Source organism: Drosophila gunungcola, assembly GCF_025200985.1.
Source record: "Drosophila gunungcola strain Sukarami chromosome 3L unlocalized genomic scaffold, Dgunungcola_SK_2 000009F, whole genome shotgun sequence".
Classification (NCBI taxonomy): Eukaryota; Metazoa; Arthropoda; class Insecta; order Diptera; family Drosophilidae; genus Drosophila; species Drosophila gunungcola.
In genome coordinates, this window is record NW_026453181.1 from 2,293,831 (window position 1) to 2,311,578 (window position 17,748).

General features: G+C 36.2%; 8 protein-coding genes across 8 annotated transcripts in view; 1 reads left to right on the forward strand and 7 right to left on the reverse strand.

Annotated features, from left to right (window-relative positions):
• LOC128259700 (synaptotagmin-5) overlaps positions 1-17,748 on the reverse strand; it is a 61,040-nt gene that overhangs the window by 39,215 nt on the left and 4,077 nt on the right. The window contains exon 2 of the mRNA XM_052992247.1: positions 972-1,166. Coding sequence (XP_052848207.1) covers positions 972-1,145 — 174 coding nt within the window. The 5' untranslated portion in view covers positions 1,146-1,166. The remainder of the gene's footprint in view (positions 1-971; positions 1,167-17,748) is intronic.
• On the reverse strand, positions 1,638-1,899 carry LOC128259708 (uncharacterized). The gene is given in 2 exon segments (XM_052992256.1): positions 1,638-1,828; positions 1,830-1,899. Coding segments are annotated over 2 exon segments (207 nt in total). The 5' UTR covers positions 1,881-1,899; the 3' UTR covers positions 1,638-1,672.
• LOC128259706 (uncharacterized) lies at positions 1,988-2,985 on the reverse strand. Its single transcript, XM_052992254.1, has one exon. It carries the CDS (start codon positions 2,606-2,608, stop codon positions 2,141-2,143), a length of 468 nt encoding a protein of 155 aa, XP_052848214.1. The 5' UTR covers positions 2,609-2,985; the 3' UTR covers positions 1,988-2,140.
• Positions 2,753-3,208, reverse strand: LOC128259887 (uncharacterized). Its single transcript, XM_052992502.1, has one exon. The coding sequence runs from the start codon at positions 3,206-3,208 to the stop codon at positions 2,753-2,755; it is 456 nt and encodes a 151-aa protein (XP_052848462.1).
• Positions 4,838-5,448, reverse strand: LOC128259705 (glutamic acid-rich protein). Its single transcript, XM_052992253.1, has one exon. It carries the CDS (start codon positions 5,395-5,397, stop codon positions 4,900-4,902), a length of 498 nt encoding a protein of 165 aa, XP_052848213.1. The 5' UTR covers positions 5,398-5,448; the 3' UTR covers positions 4,838-4,899.
• On the reverse strand, positions 7,230-7,528 carry LOC128259709 (uncharacterized). The gene has a single exon (XM_052992257.1). It carries the CDS (start codon positions 7,524-7,526, stop codon positions 7,359-7,361), a length of 168 nt encoding a protein of 55 aa, XP_052848217.1. The 5' UTR covers positions 7,527-7,528; the 3' UTR covers positions 7,230-7,358.
• On the forward strand, positions 9,940-10,696 carry LOC128259703 (nucleoplasmin-like protein ANO39). Its single transcript, XM_052992250.1, has one exon. The coding sequence runs from the start codon at positions 9,983-9,985 to the stop codon at positions 10,676-10,678; it is 696 nt and encodes a 231-aa protein (XP_052848210.1). The 5' UTR covers positions 9,940-9,982; the 3' UTR covers positions 10,679-10,696.
• Positions 16,749-17,509, reverse strand: LOC128259704 (uncharacterized). The gene has a single exon (XM_052992251.1). It carries the CDS (start codon positions 17,496-17,498, stop codon positions 16,815-16,817), a length of 684 nt encoding a protein of 227 aa, XP_052848211.1. The 5' UTR covers positions 17,499-17,509; the 3' UTR covers positions 16,749-16,814.

Below are 17,748 nucleotides of genomic sequence, written 5' to 3' on the forward strand. Positions count from 1 at the left end.
CGGCGGATGGTCGGGGTATATCAAATGAATAATGAAACTAATTTTGATACGGCCTCAGAGACATCGCTCCGTTATTCATTCGATTGCAGCCGCTCGCACCAGATACATTTGTATCTTTGTGGTTGTCGGCGATCCTTTTGATTTCCCACGGATTCAAGATGGCTACGTTGTGAATCACAAGCTGTCTACTCATTCAAGATGACCACCATAATTACTAATAGAGTATTTAACAAGATTTATTATTTAAAAGTAATTAATTGTATCTCTTGAAAATAAAATTTCCTGAGCATTTCTTTTGTACTTAAATGTACTATAGATATATATTTTTTAATATCGACAAATCAATGGATTTGAAATAAAAATTCTTTTCAGATAGAAACATGTTAAATGACAAATTAGGGATAATAAAATATTAAAATTTTATAGTATGTATATTTTCTTATATTTTATTTTTTTCTTACTTAACATCCTTTGAACTCTAAACTCAAAACCTTTAAGACTGTAAAACCATTTAATTAACCAATGTATTAGCAAACTGATATTTTTAATCAGTCAACTAGTTGATAGAAGTATTTACATAATGTAAAATAAGTGTAGAGCACGGTAGTTCTAGAGATGACCGCAGTATAGTGGCGCCTATGTAATGTAAATGTAGAATGTGTTCTACTTCCGTATTGCTGTGTTTTTGAATTGCTTAGATGTTACGTTTCAAATAGATTTATATATAATCCGAAAGTACATTTGAAGTTTTTTTTGCAACATCCCAAGTAAAATGTGCTCAAAATACATTTGACCTATGTTATTTTCTTCGCTTGGTCCCCCCACGCCAGCTAACCAAGTTCTTGCCCGTTTGCATTTCGCTTAGGCCTGGTAGTGTCAGCTTTGAATTTGCATCCCCACGGGGTGTCCTTCGTCGTCCTAGCCGCAGTCACATCAACGTCAACGTACTGCGTCACCCACCAGCCACCTACCTTCATCTGCAGCTTTCGCATTATGCGGGTCTCCTCCCAGCGGTCCAGTTCGTCCCACTCCTTGCCGCGCTTACGCAGAAGGTAGTAGCGGTACATGACGATTGTCACGGCCAGGATCAGGGCCAGCCCAGTACCGGCGGCGGCTCCCAGGACCGCAGAACTAACCATAACCATGTTGGCGGTGGCCTGATTTCACTGCAAATAAATATTTACGAATATTAATTGAAGTGAGCAGGAAACTCTCAGGAAGCTAATAAAAAATTTGTTGAAATTCAAAAAAAAAAATTTTTTGAGAAAAATTAAAAATGGTTTTTATGTAAATATAAAAATGTTGTTATTAATTTGGTCAAGATTTTCACAAATATTTTTGAGCATACAATTTTAAGCTTGTTCCAGACATGTTAACGTTTTAAAAAATATGCTTGAAGGTAAGAGAAGTGATTGTATGTTAATTGAATCGTAGACAATTGTTCACTTCCAGCAATAATATGCTTAAGTTCAATTGGAAAATAAGTTTGAAATGAAAATTGTTTGAATAATTTATTTATCTCAAACACAAAATCCAAAACCAATAAATGTTAAAAAAGCATTAAAACATAAAACAAAATAAAGAAACTTTTTAATATAAACAAGCATTAAATATAATTTTTTGGTAAACACAAATTTATTCAAATAAATTTTATAAAAATAGTTTGTTAATTCTAAATTGCGAATCGAAAAGTCTTCCGCTTGTGATGTTTAGTTTCACTCTGCCTGCAGCTATTTTCTTCCGCACTCTCTGAACTTTTACATGAGGCAATGATCTCGTCACTCTGTTTACTTTCAACGCTCTCGTTCTCCAGATCAAAACGATCTTCCTCGGTTTCGGGATTTTCCAGATGATTCGGCACTAGTGATTAACGCAAGCATAAGACAAACGACAAAAAACCCATTGTTAGACGCATATCTAAAACTTTGTAAAACTACTCAAATGCGTGGTTTGAAGCAAACTGCTTAGAGGTATAAGTACAAAAAAACAAACTCGTACAGAGGTAGCCCGTTTCTAACTTTTGTCTAGAGTGACAGCTGTGTAAACCTAACTGCCGTCGGAATTTCCCCATCTAGCAAAATAAGCTAAATGGTGCTTGAGAACACGTCATTATCATTTATTTTGGGATTCAATGCGTACACTAAAAATTAAAATTCATGTGATGAACATAGCCATTTCGGAGGATGGCAAAACGTGGGTAAGCCTTGTAGTCGGGCTCATGTTTGGGATATCGGAGAAAATTCAAAGGTTGTGATTCAGTGGGCCTGTCCACAGTGGCTTCATCTTCCTCTTCCTCGTCCTCCACCATAAACCCTTCATCTTCTCCAGTCTCACCATTTGCCTTTTTTGTTTCCTCTCTAGTTGGATCTATAGTTTCATCTGCTTCTGGATCTTTGCTCAAATATGTATCCTTAGTAGTGGGATCTGATGAATAATATGTTTCATTGGCTAATTTTTCCAGTAACTGTAGTTCTTCAATCATTTTAGCTATTTCAGTTTTATTGAGCGGCTTATATTCTTCCCGATCAGCTGATTCGTTAATTGGCTTTGTGGAGATTAGGGCTATACTCCAACATGCGATCAAACTTAGAACACACAAGGCACGCATTTCCTCAACGTTTCGAACAACACTGTTCAGTGCGATATTAGAAACAACTGTTTTAAACACATTTATGTTTTGAAAGTGAAATTTATTTATTTAGAGAAGATTGAGAAATATGGAAAACAGGTTTATATAGAAGCTTTTTAGGGCTTAGACCTTGACGAGGCCGTGATGACGCCTGATCACAACTGGACCATGACCTCCGAACCTGGGCCAGAAGGGACGAACGTGCTTCTTCACTGGCTTGGCAGTGTTAGTAGTAGTAACATTGTCATCTTCGTCATCGTCATTATCACTGGATTCTCCAGTGGAATCTTCAGCGGATTCTCCAGTGGAATCTACAGCGGATTCTCCAGTGGAATCTACAGCGGATTCTCCAGTGGAATCTACAGCGGATTCTCCATCGGATTCTCCAGCGGAATCTTCGTCAGCGGATGTCTCGCTTTCTTCTTCATTGGTTCCACTGTTCTCCACATCATTGCTGCTTGAGTCCCCATCGGTATTCTCCGATACAGAGGACGAGGATTCGTCATCCTCAGCAGGACGGGCAGCCACAAAGCCAACAGCCAGGAAGGCCAAAACGGCAACGACAATCAGGGAACGCATTTTGATCTTGAGTCTAAGAGGTTATTACGAAAACTGCTCTCCAATCTCAAACAGCCTCCAGCTTTTTATAGGAAAAGTCTGGCAAATTTTGGCCGATTCATAGATATTACCAGAAATTTGTATTTCCGCTCTTGGTATTTGAACAATTGCTCAGTGGAAAGTTTTACAAGCCGAGTATTTCTGGTGACTTTTTTGTTAGACAATAAAAATGGTTTTTGGAATGTTTAGAAACGGGCTTATGTCACAGCCTTGGCAGGGGCTGTGCTTAAAACAACAGGACCGATGCCAAACCGACTAGGCCACGGCCAACAGGGAAATGGACGAATAACCGGTTGCTCAATAGAGCTTCCTTGATCACTTCCACTGTCTGTGGATGGAAATGCCCTCACAGCGGAAATGGCAAGAAAAGCCACCAGGCGAAAACTACTACGAAGCGCATCTTTAACCTCTGGAAATTCTTTGGTCACTACGTTTATCAGCTATAAAGTTATCTTCTTATATACAAACAATGTTTATATTTGTTTAGACAAGTTTTACCAGCCAAGCAGCGCAATCTTTAATTTGCGATGTTGGCAAATAAGTATTGCAGTTTTCATTTATAAGCATCTGTTTACATCGTCACCTGACTTTGCAGCTGGGCTATTACTCAAGAGCGATATAAACTACATTTAACTTAAAAGTTATGCATAACTTAAAAGTTTAATCAGTTTTTAAAAATACTAGCTCAGGGTGAAAAGTATTGTGATCACTTGGTGGATAGTTTTAATTCTAAGTTTTCGATTACCAAACATTACGATCCATAACTACGTTCCTAAGCAAAAAAAATATATGTTTCCTGGAAATAAACATAGTCAGTTTGTGTTAATTGATTTTACTATTTATTTTCAATTGTGCCTCAATTAAAGTCTAAACGGGTGAAGGGACAAGGCAGCACGATTTTTTTGGCCTTTAAAACCCAAAGGTAGTATAGTAGGTATCTAAGAAAAACAAAAAGTCAAAAGTTCGAATCATTTAGAGACTCCAATGGCCTAAGTTGTGATAAAAATGTTCATTTTTGTACTATGTATATGAGGAACCAGAGAAAGTAAAAAATTTAGGAAGCTTCACTAATGTCTTTTTTCAGAGGCAAACAACATAACTTTAAAAACACAAGACAAACAGCAATTAAATACCAGAAAATGAAAAAAAAGAAACAACAACAACAGCTTAGGTATAGGCTGGTTATTAAAAAGAACGTGTACTTTAAGGCGCTTTCTTTTACATTATCAAAAACAATCATACAAATATATGTTAATTTTTATAGACTCGCAGAGGGTATTAAAAATTGTTCTAAATTGTTATCCTTTGATCACCGTCACAAGATAAGTTGATATGGCCATGTCCTTTTGACTGACTAAGTTTGTGTTTTATTGAAAAACCGCGGATTTTCCTGGCCGTATGGCCAAGGACTTAAAATAAAATTGTCTTTTTGGTTTCATTTCGAGGAACCCATCCCTTAAGTTCATTATTTCTTGTAGCCCTATGTATAAGCTGTGCACGCTTTTCTCAATTTTCGTTATAACTGCATGGGAATAAAATTTTCGGCTTGACGAATATTGCTACTCTTTTTGTTTCTTTTATTTTTGTTACTTTACATTTTAAAATTGTGTATTTATAATATTTGCATTTTTATAAAACTTATTTCATAAGGCTTAGTCAAGGAAAAGGGGCTTTGCATAGATACGAACTGGTCCCTTAACTCCGAATCGAGGAATAAATGGTCGAGTCTGCTTTTTGGGAGGCTTATGCTCCTCCTGACCGCCTTCCGATCCATTGTTATCTTCCGACTGATTGTCATCATCGGATTGATTGTTGTCTTCCTCTTGATTGTTATCTTGCGACTGTTCATTATCTTCCTCCTGATCATCATCTTCCGACTCGATGTTACCATTGTCTCCACTGGATTCCGTATCGGCGTCATCTTCATTGATCTCCTCATTATCCTCACCATTGGGCTCTTGCTCTTGCTCTTGGTCTTCCTCATTTGCAGAATCCTGACTTTGTTCAACATTGCTTTCTTCGCCTGCGTTGTTGGACGAATCCTCATCGGTGCTTTCCTGGACGGAGTTCTCCTCGTCCTCAGCTGGACGGGCAGCCACAAGGCCAACAGCCAGGAAGGCCAGAAGAGCAACGACAATTAGAAAACGCATTTTTAATGTTTAGGCTTTAAGATGTTCAAAACAACTCTTCAATTTCACGCAATCAGTCGCTATTTATACGGAAAGTCTCTAGAATTTTGGCAGAATCATTTGTTTTTCGATACGTCATTTACGTATTTATATTTGAACAATTGCTTATGATATTATTATTTTATGACGCATTTTATTCCTTTGATAGTATTCTAAGAATCAGCTTGATGATGATAAATATGTTTTGCAATAACCAATGCTTTGTTGCCCATTAACAAATAAATACAACTTCGAAAAGTTATGCTTAAAAACTTGGAATGCTTTAGTCAGAGACCATTAACCTTATTTAGTTTTAGTTTTAGATTTTTACGTTCTCTGCATTGTTGTCACAAATATCATCCTTTGGTATTCGGGATGTCACCGAGGACATGAACGGAAGAGCAATTAAGTAGAAAACACAGATTTATTTAACTACTTTTGATTGGAAAACCTTGTGTCGAATTGCAAGCTATACAATTATTAAGTTACAATGTAAGTAGTTATATGTCCGGGTTGTAAATTACATTGCATATAGGTAAATCAGGCTTAAGAAGATATATTTGCAAATTAACAACTACAAAGAAAATACGTTTTTTTATATAAAAAAAAATTGCTAAAAACAATTTAAGCACATAAATATATTTAAAAGTATTCGTTTTCACAGATCAGTTAGTCGCGGCCTTTATAAAAGCGAGCTCAAGTGTATCGTCATTTTCATTCCACAAAATCGCACAAATTAGTTGTATTATTTTCGAGTCAACCCAATCATAAACATGCGTAAACAAATGCGTTGTATTTTACAAATATAAAATGCGCAATAAACATTTAGATAATCACAACGATTCTGACGAAATTCGATAGAATTTTCGTATATAAAGCAAATGATTATGTAAAATTTTAAAGCAGTTATCGTCTTAACTTCTTGAAACGTATTTAAAATAAAATAGAAAAAACTTTGTATAATTAAGATAGTAAAAAAGTTTTTCTAACCATGTTATATCATTGTTTTGATTTGCTAAGGCGGGTAAAGGTATTTATTCTACCCTTGCAGATGGTATTATTATTAGTTTTGTTAAAAGTTTGCAATGCAGTGAACCTATTCGAACGACCATGTCATATAGCTGTGATCGGAAAGATTTGAAAGTGAATATGAGGTTTTTTGGCTGTAAAAAGTGTTTATATAAGAAAATGTCAATATGTCCGTCTGCCCATCCCTCTGTCCATCCGTCTGTCCATCCGTCCGTTTATACGCAAACTAGTCTCTCAGTTTGTAAGCTATCTTCTGTCTTTCTGTTTTAGGTAGTATATATGTAGAAAAGACCAGAATCGGACGACTATAACATATAGCTCCCATAGGAACAATTGTAAAAAAAGTTATAGCTTCTCTGTTTTTATATATTTTTAAATTTCCCATATATATATATTTATACATATAGTAATGGTTAGATACTTCAGAATCAGGGTTCTAACTTTATCAAATCGGACGACGATATCAAATACGTAGCAATAAATTTAAAAAAAAGGAAACTTTACTATATCTTAAATGTTTTTAAGTGTTGTGTTCTTGATTTAATTTGTAACGAAGCGGCGTTTCGTTTGTAGGCCAGCGGTTTTGCATGGAAGTACAAGAAAAACTTAAGACTTTATAAAATCAAATGACTTTTGAAACGTACCGGGTGTAGTTAATTAGCATATATGCATATGTCGTTAACCTCATAAACAAACCCGAAATAAGTCGTGACATCTAAACTGTAGGTATACAACCATTCCTATCATCATCAAAAGCGAAGTCACAATAGCCTTTTTGGGCAGAATTGCTTGTTGTTATTCAAATCGTTAAGTATGCTTTTTATATTTGAACAATTGCCTCAGTGGGAGGGATTTTTACAATAATAACGCTTTTTTGTTGTCAAACGGGAAAGTCCAGGAGTTGGGTGGGAAGCTTATGTGGTACCAAGATACCAAGCTGCTGTACTATAACAGTCCTCTGGCCTTGGAATTCGTGGGTTGACGATTACGATCACTTCTCCATTCGGAGCCGGAACTGGGTTTGCAGCCACAAAAGCCATGGCCACAAGGGCAATCAGGACGAGTACCATGTAGAAGTGCATATTATCCACAAACAAATTTGTTTAAAAGTTTCCAAAGGCGCTAGCCTTTTATATGCAAAATTTGTTTGCTTAAAAATTTTCTATTTGTCAACTGTGCAATGCCTGCACTTTACTTAGTAAGCCAATATTTATATTATAACTAACAAATGTTTGGTTTATGCAACACGAATTGGTCTATACCATTTTGTACCTCCTGTTTTAAATTAAAAATTTATTTTTAAACTTCAAATCTAACAATATTTAGTTTACATTATTTTTCTTTTTACGGATTATAAAAAAGTTTTTAGCTTCAAAGTAATGGATGTAAACAAAATAGTTGTTCAAATAAATATTATATATGTATAAACACCAATTAAGATAATTATTAATTTCCAGAATTAAATGTATTTGGTAGGAAAATATAGAAACGTTGGGTATCGGTCGGTGATAAATTGTGTTTTTATGTGTGAACAGTTGTTTGAACTTCTAAAAAAAGGTAAAAACGGGTAAATTAAATCAACAAATGGATGGATAATCGTCGGTATATATTCCCATTACGGTTACTCTTCATCTTGCTTTTTTGGGCTGCTCTCGTTGCTTTCTTCTTCAGTTTCGTTTTTTGATTTGTCTACCGAATCATCATCCTGTGATCCAGAGCCATCTAAATCATCCTGGAATTCGGAATCATCTTCTTCCTTATCATCTTGCTCGTGCTCCGCAAAGTTTTCTTTCTCATCTGCAATTTTTTTGTCCTCCCAGGAGTCATGGAATTCTTCAATATCGACGAAATTGGCGGAAACTTTGGCCAAAATCACACATCCAAACAGGGCAAGCAACAGACAGGCACGCATTGTTTTATTAGTTTTTAGCTAAGTTTAAATTTCCTTCCAAAAATGCGCTTCTATAGCAATTCCCTGGTTGCCAACATAATATAACATGGGCATGGCATGGGTAACAATTGATTTCGCCCATTTCATGTTTACTCAGTAACAGCTGTTGCCTTGGTTTGTTGCCCAAAAACGAGGCGAACTCGTGCGTAAACATTGGGCTAACGAAACATTGGGACCTTCTAAGAATACAGTGGAACTTGATTTTTCAGCATACTTAATTAATTATATATTACATATTTATTATTGTTATATTTTTTTTCTTTTTCTAAATCACCTTCAGATTTTAAAAATAGTAGCAATTTAAATATTATCAATCATTCAAGCTTTTTCATAATTCTTATGAAACATTGGAGGAATAAAAAAAAAGTCAAAAAACAAATAATTGTTGTATGTGTCAATTCAATTTCAAATTCTCATTTCGAAATTGCAGTTTTTATCACTCTATGAACAAAATTATTTATAGTTTTGTGATTTATCCAAACACAAGCTTAAGTCTTTCAAGTTAGGTCAATTTTAAACTTAACAAAACAAGAAAGGAAGCAAACTTCGGCAAGCCGAAGTTCTTATACCCTTGCAGCTATTGCAAAAATTAAATATTCTTGAAAGCATTAAAATTATGCTTGACTTGCGTTTATGTTTACATTGAAGCTATGATGATTTGCAGCTCAATGATTTGATAGTTTCCTATGGCAGCTATATGATATCGTTTTCCGATTTTAATAAAATTAAAAGCGTAATTCTGAACTGAAAATTATTAAGGAGTCAAAAAGAATTTTTTAAAAAATTACAAATTAAAGAGTTAAATTTTTAAAATTGTTTTATTAAATATTTGTATTGTTCCCATGGGAGCTTAACGTTATAGTCGAGCGATTTTGATGAAATTTAAACCGTAATTCTAAAATATTTAACCATTACTATATGTCGAAGAACTAAAAAAAATGTTAAAAAACACCAAAGTTATAATTTTTTTTATTTTTTTCCGATTGTTCCTATGGAGCTATATGCTACAGTCGTCCAATCCGGCTCGTTTCGACTTATATAATACCTGCAATAAAAGATAACTTTTGGGAAGTTTCATGCAGATAGCTTTATAATTGAGAGACTAGTTTGCATAGAACCGGACGGACCGACGGACAAACGGGCATGGCTAGATCGACTCTAATAGTGATGCTGATCAAGAATATATATACTTTATAGTGTCGGCGATGTTCCCTTCTCTGCATTGCAAACTTCTGACTGAAATTATAATACCCTCTGCAGGGGTATAAAAAAGCAAATATCGCGACTAAAATTGTTTATCTTCATATTAAATTATGATTCATAACAAATTTGTAGTGCGCTTAGTTCCTATTCCTCGAATTATGTTTAATATTTGCACATGTGTTCGGCCTCACTTTTGGGGTAAACGAAAAACAAAACAAAAATTTCAACCAGAAAACTTGAAAATTATCATAGATCTGAGAAACCTTGATAATTGTTAGCATAGTGTAATCATGTCACAATAAATGGAACCAATTTTCAAAGATATAAAAACAAAGGGAGGCTAGTCGAAAATCATAGCCTCAGTTGCACTCAGCCAGTCTAGATATGGGAATCATGCGCTCCATAGCTTTTGCCGTTCTGATATTTGCCGGAATCCTGGCCCACAGCAATGCAGCTCCTCAGCTGAATTTGGCTTGGCTGCAGGCGATATTGGCGGAGGCTGGTCAAAGTAACTCGACGATTCGATTTGGCAACAACACGGTAATCCTTTCGGGAGTGTCCAATGCCGTTGCCAACAGCAACGATGGAACCATCCGTCCATCGCCCCCATTAAACCAGTGGAATAATCAAGGATATAACCCATGGACTAACCAAGGGTATCCCTACTACTATAACGGATATTATCGCATTGCACACACGGTCAACGGAGAGATTATCGCGGAGTCACAGAGTCAGGAGGAGTCCCAAGAGATTTCTAACGAGGTTTCCCATGATCTAAGTGACGAGGAATCTGGCGAAGACCAATTCCACCAGGATGATCAAACCGAGGAAGAAGCTGAGGACGAGGCTGATCTCTCAGAGAGTCAGCTCGATGAGGATGATGAAGACCAGGCGGAAGATGAACCCGATGACCAATACGAGGAGGCTGCCGATGAGGCAATCGAGATTGAGGATGAACAGCTCGATCCTGAGGAAGACGCTGCTGACCAAGAATTGGAAGAACTCGAAAAGGAGCTACTCGCAGAAGAATCCAATAAGCCATATGAATCCAACTCAACCAAAAACAGCAAAATAATCTAAAAAAAAAATTAGCAAAATTCAAAACAATTTATACGGAAAAAACATGTTACTTTTAAGTTTACATTTCATTACATATTTTTGGGGTCACTCATAAATAAAAAAAAACATTTATACAAAAAAAAACTATATTTGTTGTAGCATATCTTTAGATGACAAAATTAAGTCATAAAAATAAAAGTTTAGAAAATTCAATTTTGTGCAATCCTTTATTTAATAATTTTCTCAAAAGTTCAACAGATTTAGGAAAAGGATAGAATGTTTTCTGAAACATATTCAATTATTATATTCTATCTAGTTTTATTAATATTTTCCATTATTAATAAATACATTACAACAGAATACGATCATTCATAAAAAGAAACAAATTTAGGAAAAATGCAGAATGTTTTCGGAAACATATTGAACTATTCTTTTCTTAGAGGTCACTAATATATACAATTTTTAACCAATTCAATATGTAATACATTTCTGGCAGACTTATTTTTCTTTAAAGCTTCGTTAAGATTGGGAAACTGGAAACGTCAACGTAAGTTGCTTGTTTGCGTGCGGTACAAAGAAAATGTAATGATGTTTATTTGAATGCACAATCTGTGGAAAATCAGAGGAAAGTGAAAGCAGTAACTGTGTGGTCCCTCAGATTCCATTTGGGAAACCCAAGGACGGGGACAGCCATTGACAACTTGTGCGCAATTGTAAACAGTTCGTGCAGGTGGCTAAAAGGAAAGAACTGTTGCCATCGAAGGAGTCAACAGGATGGCGGTGGTAGCAACGGCAGTCAGGTGCTCGTCGAACAAAAGCGAATTGCATTATAATGCGGCGCGTGTTTGTAATTTTTAATGCCGACAATGAGATTAGTTGGTTGGCGGTTGGACATGGCGTTGGCTTAAACGGCATTCACACGCGCTTAACTCGATTGCCGTCGATGGTCGAGAGTGTTTCGGCCATGTTTCCCCGTCGCCCATTTGCCTATGCCACCCATCACCCATCACCCACCACCCACTACCCACAGCTCAATGCCAATCAATGTCACGCGCATAGATACTCACTCACACCCGCAATCCCCATCCACTCACCGACTCGAAAGGACATTCACGCACGCATTCCCCTGACAGGCGTCCGTAAGGACTTAATCATAATTTGATTCAAGTTCGACTTGGCCTCGTGCCACTGAAAGGAAATTGTAGCATACATTTCAGCGCGCTATAAATAGGTTCTCAAAGAATTCGCTCCCCTGAGGTAGCTTAGGAATTTAGGGCTAACCTGACATAATTGGCATTCTTTTTCAATTATGTGGCATCAAGCTTGCTTAATTGAAGAATTTTTATTGGCCTAATGAGATTAAGGGCCCTCCTTTAAATTTAAAATGCATAATAGCAGTTCATATGTGCCAAATTAATTTAGGGGTCAGGGGACTTCCATATTGTCCTTTAAATTTGTTGTTGATTGTATAACTTAACCAAAAATCATGTTCATGGTTATTTGAGTTGTCTTTACTAAAAGTCAATTTAAATACTTGCTATATATTGACAGAGAAACTAGTTAATTGATAAAAAAAGATTATAACTAAGCACATTTTGAATCTAAGAGTTGGTATTAATATAAAAATGAACTAATTATTAATCATTATTGTTAAAACCAAAATTTTGTATCCCTTTAACTTTTAAATATTTTAAGCAAACTTTATAATGCATTTTTTCAAAGATATTTATAATTATTTCATTTCATGCACTAAATTTCAAAGAAATATATTCAGTCATGAATTTTTAGTTAGCATGTTGTACAAAAGATTTATCTGAATTACATTTAAAATTTAACAATAAGCTTATAACATTTATAACATTTCTTGTAATATAAACCACTATTACTGACTACCTTTGTGTGATTTCCATTACAATTGTCTTTAGTAATGATAAATCTGACTCAATTCAAAAGACACGTCTAATGAAATGTCACCCTCAATTGAATTTCAATTGAATACAGCAAAACACCATCGAACGCAATTCAATATAATGGCGGTAATTTCGCCCGGACGCTATTTAATTAAAATGGAAACCTTTTAGTGATCAACGGCAGAACTTTAGCCACAATATGAATCTGAGACAAAGGGAAACAAGCCACGGGAAGCGCTCATTTTCCTTTCCTTTGCTGACTCAGTGACCCAACCTAGGAGACAATTGCTCCTATTTCTATATGGCTTGGTCAACAGTCCGTGCATCACATGTTCACGTCCATTACACTTGACCCCATGGCAGTCCCTTTAACCCGCCCTTAAACCCCAGTTACCCTATTTACCCCCACGTGAACCGATGGCATTCTTGCAGCCCTTACGTTTCGGGTTCAAAGTAATTCCCTTTATGACTGTGATTGCAATCGATTCCTTAGCCCAGTTAATGTTCGCATGGGCCATATCGACTGACCCCGTTCGATTGTCGGCGACCTTGCCCCGGCTGCTGCCAATTAAAGTAATTCTCTTGGCGGTCCCACAATTTCATCCAATTATCCGAAATCGAGCGAACGTTCTATTTCATTTTTTATTCACAATAAAAGAGTTGGTGAACTGGGTGTGCCTAGAATTTAATTATCTATTCAATAAAACTGAATTAGAAAATGGAAAATAAAAATATGTTTTTGAAACTGCAAAGGAAACTTAAATTTATGAATTTGCAAACTTCCTTGCCTGCAAAAATGTGTATATGGGCCACACAAATATAAAATTACTTTAAATTGGTAATGACGTTCATGAAAGCTTGATTTTATTTACAAAATAAAACAACCAATTATTCACAACTTTGGAGAATTTTCTTTTTATTTCACAAGTTTTATTGTTTTGTACTTTCTAGAAATAAATATTTAGTCACAAAGAAATAATTTCGCAAAAAATAAACTACTTATTAGATGACTATGCCATTTTCCGCATAGTTCCAGGAATATTTTATTGTGACCTTTGCCAGGTTAAATTATTGAAATCGTCGCACAATTGCTATAATTCTTGTTGACACGCTTGACATGTTTTGGTCAATTTGCCACGCCGAGGACCCCCATGCGCGGTAATTTGCATACAAAAAATTACGAAACTTTGTCTAGTCCCATGGGGAGTCGGGACCCCTCTGTGTCGCAATATCTGGCATGTGTCGGCTTTAAATTATTGTTTGTTGATTTCGCTGGTTCACAGAATATGACAAGTCAAATACAAAGAGGGACTGTCATTGCGGTTAGTTCGGGAGTATAGCTTAGTAAATTATTTTAAAAACAACTGACCTTAATCAACAATCTTTCAGCTTTAAATAAAATAAATTCCTTAGTAAAATATTACAAACGAAATAAAACCAGAAGCATACCTACAATGAATGAAAAATACCCCTCATTCCTAAGTTCTATATTTAAGGCCACAACTAAAATGTTTCTGACCAGCAAAGAATAAAAGCTTAACAAATTCCATAGTGTTTACTTACGAAGTACCTCCTATAACTCTTACTTAGCCTTACATCCCACAACTGCGTTCATCTCCTGGGCAATCATTTCCTTCGACGTTGGACGCTAATTTCTGTTTGCTTATAGGCCACATTTTCCCTCTGATCCCACCGGACTTCCAGCCACCTCCCGCAAATAAATACAGCTCGTGGCTGCCCATGTGGAAACGGAAGTGTTTCCAATTGTTATGTCAGTGATGGTGATGGCTGAGCTCTCATCAAGTCAGCCGAATGTCAGGATATCATTTGATAGCAGGATGCGGAAAGAGAGCAATAAACCATTTCGACCAGTGTACACATATGCAGTCATGTGTAGGGGATTACGGACCAGCTCTCATATCTGATGTTTATTCATTACATTCAGCTTATTAAGCCCGCCATTGTGATTAGAATATAGAAATAACACTTAACCGGGTTCAGTGCTCCTTCATTTAACCATATTGTTGGTTGAAACATATATATTTCTTAATTTAACAATGTGTTATTATTTAAGAAAAAAAGATTATATAATTTATTTGACTATTTAATAAATAAAACTTATAATAAATTTAAAAATTTAAATATTTATTGATTAATAGTCTTTAAAGAATATATATTTTAAATCTAACCTAAACGCTTTTAACTAATGTTATAAAATATTATTTAAAATAATGTTTATGCTTAAGGTAAAACTTAAAATAAATCGTAAAACTCTGAGTATCAATGTTACTAAGTGGACAATTCACATGATAGTTGCTTCTTTTATGATTTAAACACTTCATAGTTGCAGTAATATTTTATTAAAAAACAAACATTTGGCTAAGAAGCAAATACAAACGTGTGTTGACAATACTGACCAAGGCTTTAATATAGAGATCTTTAGTTGTTTGGTAGTATAACTATTGTCATTTACATGTCTAATTGATGCAATTAGAAAAACTGCACAAGAAAGTACTCATTTCATTCGAAGCGAACTTTCATGGGCATTCATTCATTTGCATAGCCCAAAGCTCCTGGTGTGAAAGCGCTCATCAAAATAGGGGCTGGGATTTAGGGGAGGTTTCTGGTCCGCCGGCGCCATACCCTAAGTCCCGGCCAAATCCCTAAAAATAAACATGGAGCAGAAAGCACGTCACCGCCATCCCAACTCCCACTATTCCGGCGAGCATAGAAAGTACCTCAATATGCTCCGATTACATAGGCAAAAACAAAATACATTTTTGTATACAAACAAACTGAGAGCAAAAATAATAATAAACCCCTCTTTTTATGTATTTTCCCAGAGGTTCCGCCGTTTAATGATCCAACAAGTGTGAAAAGGGTTTTCTTTTCTAAAATCCATCTCTGGCGGAACGTTAATTTACATAAAAACCCATCAAATTTCGATGAAAATTGCACCTGAAGTTAGACGATCCTTGGCCAGGATCCGTTCAAACAATGCCTGTCCGTTAACGAAAACTGGTCCTTTGATTTTCACTTCTCCTCTCTTCTTCTATCCTCGAATTAACATTTTGATTGGATATTTCAATATTGCGCCATATGGAAGGCTGTTTGCCGGCTGCTTTTGTCCGGGTTTGTGGCTGGTCAGAACTGGTTGCCAGCCATGTCCCTGCCAGTGGATTTTGCACCTTTAATGCCCCACTGAGCTCTATGTTTGCACTCTACTCAAAGCCTCAAAAAGCGTTTGCGATATAAATTGTGATAAGATAGCGGGCTGCCCCGTTCTGGTTTGGCCACTAAATTGGCCATAAATTGACATTTAACTTTGGCACGAGTCCTGGATCACAAAGGTTATCTTCAAACTCTAATACCAAAAACAAACATCCAATTTGTTTACTTGTCTAAAAACTGGCATCTATTAAACTTCAGTTTTTAAACAAGCTTTAAGTGCTGAATTTTTAAACATTCTAAAGTAACTTTTAAACACAATTTGCTGTCTAAAAATGCAACCATTATCTTATTAACATGTTTAATGCAACCACTAAAGATAAAATTGTGTTTATGTAAAAAAGCAGCAAACTTGTTGTTTATGTTGACACTTTATTTGAATTTACATTTCTTTCTTCTTTCCAGCAGTACCAATTGTTCAAATAATATTATTGCCAATATACAAAAAAAAACAACGAAATTTGAGAAAATTTATAATATTCTTGTTAGATCCATCAATAGGGTTATTTAAGACTAAAATTTAACTTTTGAATATTAGATTGTTAGAATATTGAAATTAACAATATACAAAAAATAAAGAAACTTTTACCAATTACCACTGCTTTTCTATATTTAACGATAAATCCAAATTGCGTAGGTGTATTAAGATCAGAAAAAAAAGAATTAGGTAGTTGTACCGCGAAACCCTGAGCTGTTGAAACATAAGTTTGTTTGGAACTTTTTCTCAAGAATACCCAATTATTATAGAAAAATACAATTGGTTCGTAAACATTTCAAAAACTTTGATTTTGTGTACCTGTGTTACTTAGATCTCAGGTAAAATTTATAAATTGTTCAAATATTGAAAAATATTTAATATACTCAAAAAGCAAAGAAAGTTTAGTAAGATTTCAAAACATTTGTTAAGAGCTAAGTTAAGGTTAAGTTAACTAAATACACCTTTTCCCCAATCCTTTTAAAAAATAAAGTATTTGCTCAATATGTACATAACTTTATTTTATCTTGATCCCATTTGCTTCTTAGATCACCTGGGTGGTGAACACAGCCTCGGCGGGATCGGCAACCACTTCGGGCTCAACGGCGGCATCCAGAGTGGATGAAGCGTCCTCAGAATTGTCACCGGAAACAGTTGTGGTGGTTGTGGTGGTGGAGGAGGAGGAGGACGAGGCTGCGGGATCTTCAACGGGTGTCACAACGGGTGTGACAACGGGTGTCACAACAGGTGTAATAACGGGCTTGACGAAACGACGTCTGGGCAGATAGGGTGCTCCGTAGTCGTAGAAGTTGTTGTTGTTCCAGTAGCGTGGACTGTTCCATCCTCGGGGATACCAGCCGCCAGAGGATGCTCCATAGTCGGGCCAGTAGCGGGGATAATAGGGCAAAGTGGACACTTGCGGCAGGATGCTGGGCGATTCTACATCAGCGGCCACATCGACAGCGGGAACAATTCCGGCATTCTTTACCAGCACAGATGGCACAATTCCGGAAGTACTGGCCAGCAGACTGGCAGGAACGATTCCGGGATTCTTCACCAGCAAAGTTGGTGGCTCCACCGCCAGTTTTATCTGAGCGGAGCGGCCCAATCTTCCGCGCCGGGACAACTGGCCGGAGGACACTGCCACCAAACTGACACAAAGCAGAGCAACGAATAGACGCATTTTGCCAAACGAACAACCTCTTTCAACTGGCCTTTGCTGTCCCATGATCCCACTCTTATAGAGCTCCTCTTTTTGGGGAATTATTTACTTTTCATTCTTGTATAATCAGTCCAAATATTGATTCAACTAAATTTCGTTTTTGAGAATCCGTGCAAATTATTTAACCACGTTTGCGTAGTTTCATGTTTACTTTGTGTGTATTCGCTGCGGTCGGGGAATTGAAAACACATTTTGTTGAATAGTTGTCATTAGCGGTTTGCCAGCAGTTTTGGTTGTTTGACGTCCCCATCTGTTC

Bases quoted from the DNA above. Each gene is read 5' to 3' on its own strand.
- LOC128259705 (XM_052992253.1), bottom strand. From the start codon at position 5,397: ATGCGTTTTCTAATTGTCGTTGCTCTTCTGGCCTTCCTGGCTGTTGGC.
- LOC128259887 (XM_052992502.1), bottom strand. From the start codon at position 3,208: ATGCGTTCCCTGATTGTCGTTGCCGTTTTGGCCTTCCTGGCTGTTGGC.
- LOC128259706 (XM_052992254.1), bottom strand. From the start codon at position 2,608: ATGCGTGCCTTGTGTGTTCTAAGTTTGATCGCATGTTGGAGTATAGCC.
- LOC128259709 (XM_052992257.1), bottom strand. From the start codon at position 7,526: ATGCACTTCTACATGGTACTCGTCCTGATTGCCCTTGTGGCCATGGCT.
- LOC128259703 (XM_052992250.1), top strand. From the start codon at position 9,983: ATGGGAATCATGCGCTCCATAGCTTTTGCCGTTCTGATATTTGCCGGA.
- LOC128259704 (XM_052992251.1), bottom strand. From the start codon at position 17,498: ATGGGACAGCAAAGGCCAGTTGAAAGAGGTTGTTCGTTTGGCAAAATG.